This window comes from Myotis lucifugus, unplaced genomic scaffold (genome assembly GCF_000147115.1).
Source record: "Myotis lucifugus unplaced genomic scaffold, Myoluc2.0 scaffold_86, whole genome shotgun sequence".
Classification (NCBI taxonomy): Eukaryota; Metazoa; Chordata; class Mammalia; order Chiroptera; family Vespertilionidae; genus Myotis; species Myotis lucifugus.
The window spans coordinates 1,109,305-1,121,002 of record NW_005871134.1 but is presented as its reverse complement, the minus strand read 5'-3'; the positions used below and the strand labels follow the sequence as shown (position 1 = coordinate 1,121,002).

The following is an 11,698-nucleotide window of genomic DNA, read 5'->3' as shown; positions in this document are numbered from 1 at the left end:
AATGTTTCTTCAAAATCTTCATTTTCCTTTAGTCATATTGATGACTGAGAATATTTTTTGTATTAAAGTAGAAGTCCTCAAGATGGTGTTTGACTGTATTTGAACTTGGGCAGGGCCGCAACACTCCCTAGACTTAGTTTCCTTATCTGTAAAACAGATTAAAAATACATGCCCTACCTACTTTGATTAGGATCAAAAGAGAGTGTGAAAAGGTTACATCTTGACTTTGTATGGGTGCTTTGTGTCATTATACAGTATACTATTAAAGAATAACAGCTTGCCTAAAGCTAGTGAGCCGCTTTGTTTAGAGAAAATAGTTTAGATTAGAATATATTTAAAATTTAGGAAACCCTGGGAATATGAGTGGGTATATAATCTGCTTCCAAAAGCAACTTTCCTATTGAAAGATGACACTGGGTATCACTGTGTGAGGTACTGGCTGTAAAGTATCCTCTCCAGGTCTGAGAGCATGACTAGTACGGTGGTTAAAAATCCTGTTCATTCAGGAGACACTTGATATACACACTTTCTTTGGGCCTCCCATCACCTTCCTTTCCCTTCTCACCCTGTACTCATTTTTTTCCTCATCAAAATGAACAATTATCACTTGATTTACAGTTAATGTAGTGAGTCTCTGCTAGCAGCATTTAATACACACTCAAAAGAACAAGTCTTAACTGAGAAATACAGGATGCCTCATTTTCATAGTAATTTTTTAAGTCCCAGTGATGAAAACTAAGGCAGCTTCCTCAAAGGAAGTGACATTGATGAATCCAGTGCAGCCAGTGTGCTGAATCTGGGGAGACAAAGTCTTTATCACGTCCAACTGGACTGTCTTGTGACTTAGTCTGAGTCTTTTGGAATAGTTACTCCTTCTTATTAGTTGTATGGTTGTCATACAGCCATGGAAGGAACAAGCTGAATGTCAAAATCATCAACAGTATACCTGAAAGATAAAACACAATAAAATAAAAACAAATCTCTAAAGAAATTCATAATCATCAAGTAGGTATAACTTAAGATTATATGTACAATTATATACCTAGAGATTGGAAAGCAATGTTTAAAAGAATTTGCTACATCAATTCTACATGAAATGTAGATTGTTTCTAAATCTAATATTCTCGCATTATTCTTCTTCAACCATGAACGCTTAAAAACAATATGTACTTGGTAAAACCAGTAAGCTCTAAACATAGAGGATAAACCAAACCTAAATAGTTGGAGTTCCAGTTCTGACTCCATTACTGACTTGCTGAGCCAGAACCTCTGGACTTGGGTCTCCATTTGCTCTTTAAAGTGGCAACACTGTCCCCCATATCCTCGAGTAGTGCTTGTCAACCTTTTTCATCTCATGGCACACACACACTAATTACTAAAATTCTGCAGTCACCAAAAAATACACTTTTTGCCAATCTGACCAAAAAAATAGGTATAATTTTGATTCATTCACACCAGATACCTATCTATAGTTATGTTGGCTGTTCTTGGTTGTTTTTTTTGTTTTGTTTTTTTATTTGACAATCTTAAGGGAAAAGGTCAGTGCCCCTGACTAAATATTCAGGTATTGCAGATTTTAAAAATTCTGGCAGCACACCTGTTGAAAATTGCTGCGCTAGCCCTGGCCAGGTGGCTCAGTAGTTAGAGTGTCACCCCTTACACCTAAAGGTTGCCAGTTCAATTTCCAGTCAGGGCCTAGGTTGCACCGGTCATGTACAGGAGGCAGCGATCAATGTTTCTCTCATATTGATCTCTCTCTCTAAAAATAAATTGGGTGGGTGGTGGTGGTGTGTGTGTGGGGGGGGGGATGTTCACTTCCTCAGATGAGGATTAGAAAAAAAATAAAGAAAATCGATGCCCTAAGGATGTTCTGGGAAAATAAAACAACTGAAAGCACTCTTGAGTTTTCACTTGGAATGATCAAAAAAGAACACTATGTTAGATTACTTTATCTCTTCTCATTTTTTCATCAAATCTTAACCGTTAATAGCTTTTAAAGCTGTATCAAGCAAAATATCTAGAACAAAATTTTGGTTAATGTTGAAATTTTAAATCTTAAATATGAAAAAGAAATGACATAATAGTAAATCTTCATTTTGAGATCATACCAGGCAAATCTAGCATGTAGGTCCTGGTTGATTTTTCAGTGAGGAACAGGGTTAGAGTAGAGTGCTCAAATCACTGCCTTGAAAGGGAAGTCTCCAACAGTTACTATGTTTTATCTTAACATACTTAGGTCTAAAGCTCTAGGTCAGTTTTAACTAAGATTGAGTGTTTGTCCCATGCAGATTTGATATTATATTACTCTTATTTGGTAACAACAGGAAACCTTAAGGTTTAATTAGCTTTTGGATAGCTTAACATATTTTTAAAAAGATGAGTCTGTTTTGCAACCAAAGGCTTGAAATGAAAAAAATGTCAGAACAATCCCTAGGTTATGATCCACCAAATCTGACATTTTCTTTATAAAGTCAGAGCTAGAAAATAAGACATCACATTGAAAACTTTTTTCTAAAATGGAATTCCCATTTCATATAAGCAAATGTAATTTTCATTCTATGATATGTGTAAATTAGAGAAATAATTTCATATACAGTCTTATAATCACATTTATAACATTTTAAATTGATTTTGGGGAGATGGCAGGGGGCATTAAAGGAATTACAATATCCACTATGAAGAGAAACAAGAACTAGGCCTGTGGTTTTCAAGAATAGCTTGCTCCTTGCTTGGTCAAAAAAGAAAAGAAGATAGCTGTCTGGGCATTGCTGTCCATTTCACTCCATGGCATTGCCTCATGTAGCTTTATGGGGTTTTGCTTGTTTTGACTCCTTATCTCTTACTTAGCTCTTTGAATGACTTTTGTAAAAATGTAATTTCTTATATTTCCTATCCCTCTTTGACTTTAATTGTGACCTTATTTCATTTGAGGCCATATTTTTCCCTCCAATGGGAATGTAACTTCAGTGTATGACAATATTCATTGTAAGCTGAAATTCAGTATTCTAAAAACTGCCATATTTTCACACCTTTTATCCATATATATATTGAAGGATTCCTGTATTGTTTCTCATTCATAAATCTCTTAAAGAAATATAGGAACAGCCCTAGCTGGTTTGGCTCAGTGGATAGAGCGTCGGCCTGCGGACTGAAGGCGGACTGAAGGGTCCCAGGTTCAATTCCAAGGTCAAGGGCACATGCCCGGGTTGTGGGCTTGATCCCCAGTAGGGGTCCTGCAGGAGGCAGCCGACCAATGATTCTCTCTCATCATGGATGTTTCCGTCTCTCCCCTCTCTTCTCTGACCTCAATAAAAAAAAAAAAAAAAAAAATATATATATATATATATATATATATATATATTTAAAAAAAAAAAGAAATATAGGAACATGCCTCCTTAAACCAAAAAACAACAACAGGAATTTTTTATGTTGGGTCTATTTAGAAAAAAGGAGGTCTTTAGGCTAACTAAGAATCTTTGCTTATTTTCAACAAGCTAAGTAGGGCCATACATAATTGCATAAAAGTTTATTCTAATTCCAGTTTTAAAGGATTCCTTAAATAGGAAGCAAAGGAATGGATAAAAGTATATTTATATTTTGAGTTGTTTTTGGATAAGTAGTTCTTTAAAGTGCTTTGGTAATGGCCATATATGATATTACCTCCTTGTTTGGACTACAATAACAGGAAGAGAATATATCCTTTTTCCCTTCCTGCTACTCGCTAGTTTGTATACTGTACTTTCTAAAGGGGCAGAGATGATAGTTTCTTTTTTTATTTGTCATGAGATTTTCCCCCCAGTATGTTCTTCAAGAAGAAATTATGGAGTGATTTGGACCTGTGTTTAAAGTAAAATGTCAGGGTCCTTTTACAGAGAGTGTCATTACTACTGATTTCTCATCAAATTCTCCTGGAAAGGCCAACTTTTTAGCATTCTTTCAAGTAATGGGTGAAACAATTCCTTAGTATCATGGGCCTATTGTTAACATCATATTTAGGATGCATTAAACAAATATGTATATAATGTTAATAATATATGTTGATTTCAAATAAGACATATTAGAGATTTTTCCACATGAAAACTATCACTAGACCTGTCCAATTAGTGACCTTTTTAGCTTCTTCATTAACTTCAGTGACATTTTTAACTTCTTAAAAATCAAAAACAGAGAAAATTTATCTTTAAAGCATTTATTATTGGAAAACTAGCAATCTGTTGAACTAAAAAAAAAGGCACCAATATTAGCATTTTAAAATGCAGGTTTTCGCCGAAACCGGTTTGGCTCAGTGGATAGAGCGTCGGCCTGCGGACTGAAAGGTCCCAGGTTCGATTCCGGTTAGGGGCGTGTAGCTGGGTTTCGGGCACATTCCCAGTGGGAGATGTGCAGGAGGCAGCTGATCGATGTTTCTATCTCATCGATGTTTCTAACTCTCCATCTCTCTCCCTTCCTCTCTGTAAAAAATCAATAAAATATATTTAAAAAAATAAATAAATAAAATAAAATGCAGGTTTTCTCTGATATTCTTCATGTTTAGACCTGCATATTAACAATAGATACTACATAAAGGAATGGGGGGTAAATGGCAGGAGTAAAGTGTGAGGGCTGTTCAAACCCTGTGCCCTTGTTCCCTTCTATATGTGCCCTTTAAGAAAAACAAACGGAGCCGAGCAACAAGAAATAAACAGCTAACTGTAGATAAAAATAAGGATGAACTAACAGAAAGCCAGGTATCCTCATACTCACTTATAGTTATGAATTATAATCAAGCTTAAAACAAATGACTAATCAGTAACATATAAAGAAATGCATATTATCACTACAGTTATTTTTTAACTTTTTGTGTTATTTGGCCCATCTGTATAGAGGAGCTTTATATATCTTCTGATTTAATAGAAGTAACAGTAATGAATCTTGTGGATTTTAAAGCTGTGCTCATTACAGGTACACATTGTTATATAAAATGCTTTTCTGCAAAATGAGTCAAATGAACTAACAGTATTTTATCTGGAGTTCACAAATTTAAAAAAACTAATTTCTTTAGTAAAAAAGAAATAAGTTTTTAATGAATTAATCACTCATTTTTTTTGCCCTCATATCTGAGAGTTTTTTGTTAAGTGGTATCATACTTGTAACTGACTATCCTTAACTAGATAATTTTGCTTCTTTGAAGATAAAAACAGTTTTAAAGGATACTGCACAAGATAAACTGTTATTTCAGGCATGTTAACTATCCTTTTTATTTTATTTTTTGTGCCTTCTCTGGCTTTAGAAATTGATGTGCTACGGTGATATTCCATACCATATTTCAAGATAAATTGATCTTTCAATCATATTAAATAAAAACATACTTACCTAAAGAAGGAGCCAGCCAATATACTATAAAAAATTGAAGGAATGCTTCATCGAAACACTTGAAATGTAGTGAAAGTGCCAAAGCTGGATTAAATATAGCTCCTGTTAGACTTCCTCCTGTAATACATTTTAAGCAGAGTGATACCAAACCATGAATCTTACATTTTCTTGTAACTGAAAATATAGGGGTTATTAAATCTAACTTTTGTTTTATATAGTTAAGGACAGTCACCCTTTGGTATCTGTGGGGGATTGGTTCCAGGAGCCCCTGCAAATACCAAAATCCATAATTGTCCAAGTCCCTTATATAAAATGGCATAGTAGTTGCACATATACATACACACCTCCCCTATACTTTAAGTCATCTCAAGATTACTTATAATACCTAATACAATATAAATGCTGTATAAATAGTTGTTTATTATATAGGGAATAATGACAACAAAAAAGTGCATACAGTCAGTATAGACCAGTGATGGCGAACCTATGACATGTGTGTCAGAGGTGACAAGCGAACTCATTTTTTTAGCTGATTTTTCTTTGTTAAATGGCATTTAAATATATAAAATAAGTATCAAAAATATAAGTCTTTGTTTTACTATGGTTGCAAATATCAAAAAATTTCTATGTGTGACACGGCACCAGAGTTAAGTTAGGGTTTTTCAAAATGCTGACACGCCAAGCTCAAAAGGTTCGCCATCACTGGTATAGACACAATTATCATAGTCCTAGCTACATAGTACATGGAATGTTTTTGATCCATGGTTGGTTGAATCTGTGGATTTGGAACTCATAGATTCGGAACCTGTGGGGTTCCAAATACAGGAGCCGACTGCATTCTTATTCTATGATCTTTCTTTGTAGAATCACCTGTCTATATAAAAATAGATTATAGGTTATAATATGCCAGGTGCAAAAAAACCCAACAGGTTATTAAGAAAGTTAATCCAGCCCTGGCTTGCATGGTTCAGTGATTAGAGCATCGGTCTGTGCACCAGAGGTCCAATTCCCAGTCAAGGGCACCTACCTGGGTTGCAGGTTTGATCCCCACCCCTGGTCAGGCATGTGTAAGAGGCAATCAGTTATGTGTCTCTCTCACATCGATGTTTCTTTCTCCTCTCTCTTTCCCTGTCTCCCCCTTCCGTCCCTTCCACTCTAAAAATCAATGGAAGAATATCCTTACTCTTCAGGTGAGGATAAAAAAGAAGAGGAAAAGAAAGTTAATCCAGTGCTTTTCCTATATATTATTGTAAGATGTACATTCAGAATGAATCTGCTCTATTGCTGTTCCTATAAGATTTTATAAAACAGGAGATTTGGCTGTTTTTTAACTTAAATGAATAAATAATAAAAATAAAATGAAAATACATTAAAAAATGGATTCAGTACCTCAGGTTTCTCTTGGACATAGCATACCTTTGTGTTGAAAACAAAAAGTAAAATGGACCAAAGCATTATCATTAACTCCATTTTTTCTTGTCAAGAGAGCCCTAAAGAAGTAATGGAATGGTAAGTAAATTATACCTCAGTAAAGTGGTTACAAAAATTTTTTTGCCAAGAAGTGACTGAGTAGTCATGAACAATAAGCACAAATCCTGTCAACTGCTTTTCAGGATTCATGATCTAGCCCTACACCAGGGTATCTCTCTGACATGGGGCCTAGGAGTTGATCGTTCTTGCTACACAGCAAGAAAGAAAAGGCAGAGGAGGATGGACTGCCTGTCCAACAGTGTTCAGCAGAGCTCAGCTTTTCAAAACATCATTATAGCATATGGTTTCATAAAATACAGCAAAGTAAAATAGGAAATTAAGTGACCTTTTCATAAGAATTCACCCAGATTTCACACTTGATAGGCTGAAAACATTGAAGCTGTTGAGATGAAGATGTTGAACAATGGACCAAGTTCACTTGGCTAAGAGTTTTCTTCTAGCACACTAGCCTCATTCATAGCATGATTCATATTGTCACTGGACAACCAAGTAGACATACCTGTATACACGTTGCTTATAGTAGCAATAGGGAAAACCTACATGCCCAGTCATAAGAAAACAGCTAAGTACATTAGTTTATTGTTAATTTGGAATACCATTCAATATTTGGAAATAATGAGAGATCTCCAAAATATATCCTTACAACCACCACCAAAAAAAGCAAACCCAGAAAGTAAGGTATGAAACTTTTTATGTTAACACAAACACACACTGGATTCTGTAGGGTCTTATCTATATATATAATAAATGGACAGAAAAAAAGTTTGAAAGGACACACAACACATGCACAGAGGATTGCCCTGGAGGAAAGAGTACAGAGGGAAGGGGAGGGGATAGGCATGAGGATGGCAGTCAAAAGTCACTTTTAGTCTCACTGGTAGTGTCAGTTTTTTTTTTTTTTTACAAAAAGAACACATGTATTGTGTAATTAAACATGAATTATTTAAAAAGTAAGAAATCATGCACCAGGCATAGAACTAACAGAAAATGGCTTCGAAAAACAAGCTACTAATCATTGGCATTTGAAAGGAAGAAATCTTAACATCTTGAAGAGGTATCAGTGGGGAGATCTGGCCAGCTGCTGTGAAGAGTCTTGGAGGACAGCATGAACTGAGTGAAGTCACCACAGTGAAAGGCTAAGTCCCAAATTTGGCAATTCTAGGCACTAATGTTTCTCAGCACTCCTAAGGGAATCACATTCTCTGACAGAATGACACTCCTAAAATCACATCAGACTCATGTATAATCCAGAATGTCCATGAACTAATTTACAGTGGACTAGCCCTTTCTAGTGACCAGAATATTAGTAGCAGGTACTATGCTAAGAACTTGCATACATTACTCTATTCCTCACAATTGATATAGATAGTAGTATTCTTCATTTTAAAAATGAGGAAACAACCCAAATTAAGTATCTCTCCTAAGGAAACAGTCCAACACCTCTTAACCATTCTATTATAACTAGCATAATATAAAATGTCTTGAGCCCAGCTGGTATGGCTCAGTGGTTGAGTGTCGAAGTATGAACCAAGAGATCAGGGTTCAATTCCCTGTCAGGGCACATGCCCGGGTTGTGGGCTCGATCCCCAGTGTGGGGTGTGCAGGAGGCAGCCAATTAATCAATGATTCTCATCATTGATGTTTCCCTTCTCGCTGAAATAAATAAAAATACATACTTTTAAAAATGTCTTGAATTTTTATTTGAACTTATTTTTCATCTTTAAATTAGCACCTGTTTCAGATGGTTATTGTATTAAAAATGAAAACATGTAAAAAGCTTAATTCCCTTCTCCACCGACAAAAATTTTACTTATATTCATCATGAAAAACTCCTGAATTAATAAAGTAAAAATCCTACAATTTCTTCAGATAATTTATTGTGCTTATTTTGAAAGTCCTTAGGCATTACATATAGAATACCCACCCACATATATATTATTTCTTTCTGTATGATTTTAAAAAAGTGAATAGAGTATTTGCCAATTCACTCATTCTAAAAATCCTTACTATTTATTTTGTAGCAGGTGACACCATGCTAAGTCATGGTTATATGTTATAATGAATCAATTTTAGTCTCTCATAAAGCTTACTGTCTAGTGAAGGAAAACAGACATTATATCAGAAAACAAGTGTATAAAAATTCTACAAAGGAAATGAATAGGGGGCTGTAGTAAAGACAACTTAGATGTATAAAATAATTTTTTTCAACATCAAATTAATTTAAAAAATGAATGCAGTCCTCTCTTACTCTGTTCAGTGAGCTAAAATTTCCCATATCTAAGTTAAGGAAGATTTGCTTGAAATTTGCATTAGTAATTTCATAGCTTTAACATGCTAATAGGTCACACAGCTTTTCCCCTTCCCCCACCTTTTCCCCCCTCTTCACTTAATTTGGGGAACCAATTAAGTACATAAGTGGTAATGACTTCAGTGGCCTCAATTTGTGCATCAAGGTGCAGGGTGCCAAATCAATAAATACACAGACACTTGGTCAGTGGCTATCCAAGGAGCCTGTGGCTACAGTGCTGGACAGTTATGTTCTGTCTTAAAATACATAATCAGCTGTTTTAATGTGACCTGTATTGGTGGTGACTTCTGAGTACCCTCACCTGTGTCCCAACTGTGGCAAAACATTTTGCAAGGGATGACCCTGTTTATATATGGAGGATGTTTCTGCTTTAGCTAAAACCTAAAACTTTAATAAGCAACTATTCACCAACTCCTCAAATATGCATTATATCCTGCCCTCTTGCCTATACCATTTATTTCCATCTGTGTCTAAAAAAGAATGGTACTAGATCTAAAGAAAGGAAAACATTCGTGGTGTTCATTTTACCCTAGGAGGGCAAGCATGTGTTTAGTAGGAGTCCTCAGCTCAAGGTTTGCTTCTACTCATATTTTAATTTTAATGGGAAGAAGATAAACTCTTACTACATATTTCCTTTCCTCCAAAACATTTTATAATTCAGATATAGTCCCAATGAAGATGTTTTGTTGTAATCTTTTAAAACGACACATTTCATCATTAAACTTTTTGCATCTGATATCTGTCAAGGTAAACAAATGGTTTACAAGAAATCAGATTTCTCAAGAGTTATTTGTTTTTAAAAAGAACCTTTAATTTCAAGCAAGTTTTAATTTTTTAATATTTTTATTGACTTGAGAGAGGAAGGGAGAGGGAGAGAGAGAGAAACATCGATGAGAGAGAACCATTGATCAGCTGCCTCCTGCACGCTCCCTACTGGGGGTCGAGCTCACAACCCGGGCATGTGCCCTTGACTGGAATCGAACCTGGGACCCTTCAGTCCGCAGGCCAACACTCTATCCACTGAACCAAACCAGTGAGGGTCAAGTTTTACTTTTAAAGCATCTTTCTTGATAAGTCACTTAAAAGTTCATTTATTACTCAAGATGAATTATTAAGGAAATAAATTACTTTTAAGTAATTTTTCAGGAAAAGAACTAAGAAATAGAACTGAACTGTACTTGCCACTCTTACTACTAACCAATCATGTAGCTTTAAATTGGAAGGAGCTTTTTAAGCCCAGGATCATTTTTCAGTGAGTGTCAGAAAGGATCTATACCAGGTTGGCTTGAGGAAAGAGGTAGCTGATAACTTATCTTCCTCTCTGCCATTGAAACAATCCCTTTGTAGGATATTTGAACCTTTGGCAATAGCTCACAAGTTCTCAGTTTCAGCACAGAAGTGGCTCCTTTTTCTGAGTGTTCAAAAAGGCACTGAATGGAGGATCTATATTTTGGCCCTACTGGTAAAGAACGGGACGCAAAATGGTTAGAATAACGGGGATACTAGTACTGACATCACAGAGGTTCAGGGGTTTCTTGGTAAAGAGCTTAGAGCCTCAGGTCAAGAGGTCTGGACGAACCGGGTGTTTTGTGGGAATAACAAACCTGCATAGACCAAAAAGGTGATGAGTGCTGCCAGCAGGTGGATCCGAAGCTTGGTTCCGACCTCCTGGAAGTGCAGCAGGGCACTGTGGAAGATAAAGGAGCAGATGGCCTCTACGACGACGGCTTTGGGCAAGTCGACGTGCATGGGGTTCCTGCAAGCGAAGCTCCTCTCACCGACGTGATACCTGGTCAGTCCCAGGCTCCACAGGGCGCCTATACAGTACCTGCTGCCCAGAGCAGCCATCAGCTGAGCCAACAGCCTCATCGCCCCCGTCTCGGGGGACATCCCCCCCAGCATCATCTGCATCATCACACCGCACGGGTTGCTGGCCGTGCCCACCAGAGTCAGGCCATGCACCAACGAGAAGAAGTAGGTTAGCGTCAGCGACCAGGTGGGGTGCGCGGGTTCCTGCTCGCCCAGCAGTTGCAGCTCGAGGGTGCAGAAGCAGAGCTGGAAGGTGGCCAGAAACTCCAAGACGAAGGCGTGGGCCGTAGGCCGGTGCACGTGCCGCTGGAGGACCCCGCGGGCCAGCGCCACGGACAGCACGATCGACAGCATCAAACCCAGCGAGGTGCAGGTGTCCTGCACCTCGGGCCAGAGCCCCCGCAGCGTCGTCATGGCTCGCTCCCCCAGACTAGGCTGCGGGTCAGCTCGGCAGCAGGCGGTCGGTCTCGGGGCTGGAGTCCGAAGTCTGCGGCCCCGCCCCCTGCTCCGGCCCTCGGGGCGGGCGGACTCTAGACGAGCTGCCCCGCGCGTCACCGGAGGGCTCCTCCCCCACTCCCCGGCTCCCCGCCGAGGTGCTGGGGCTAGAGCTGGAGAGGAAGGGAAGGGAGAGGCAGCTCTACTAGGGCACTGGCGGAGGGGTCAAGGGTCATCCCGCACGGCCACGCACACGCCCTGGCCCCTCTCTCAGGGACCCGAGCGGGCGCGAGCGCTTGCAGG

The 11,698-nt window shown here is 38.1% G+C and overlaps 1 protein-coding gene across 1 annotated transcript; it reads right to left on the bottom strand.

The window, feature by feature from the left end:
• Positions 1-223: 223 nt before the first annotated feature.
• On the bottom strand, positions 224-11,374 carry AQP11 (aquaporin 11). Its single transcript, XM_006091057.3, has 3 exons — positions 10,756-11,374; positions 5,353-5,469; positions 224-946 (listed from the first exon to the last, which is right to left on the bottom strand). The coding sequence occupies exons 1-3, from the start codon at positions 11,372-11,374 to the stop codon at positions 867-869; spliced, it is 816 nt and encodes a 271-aa protein (XP_006091119.1). The 3' UTR covers positions 224-866.
• Between the last annotated feature and the right edge of the window lie 324 nt (positions 11,375-11,698).

Coding starts and splice junctions, on each gene's coding strand:
- AQP11 (XM_006091057.3), bottom strand. CDS start 11,374: ATGACGACGCTGCGGGGGCTCTGGCCCGAGGTGCAGGACACCTGCACC. Junction 5,470..10,755: donor CACCTTTTTGGTCTATGCAG/GTTTGTTATTCC, acceptor AATGTATTACAG/GAGGAAGTCTAACAGGAGCT. Junction 947..5,352: donor TTGGCTGGCTCCTTCTTTAG/GTAAGTATGTTT, acceptor TTTATCTTTCAG/GTATACTGTTGATGATTTTG.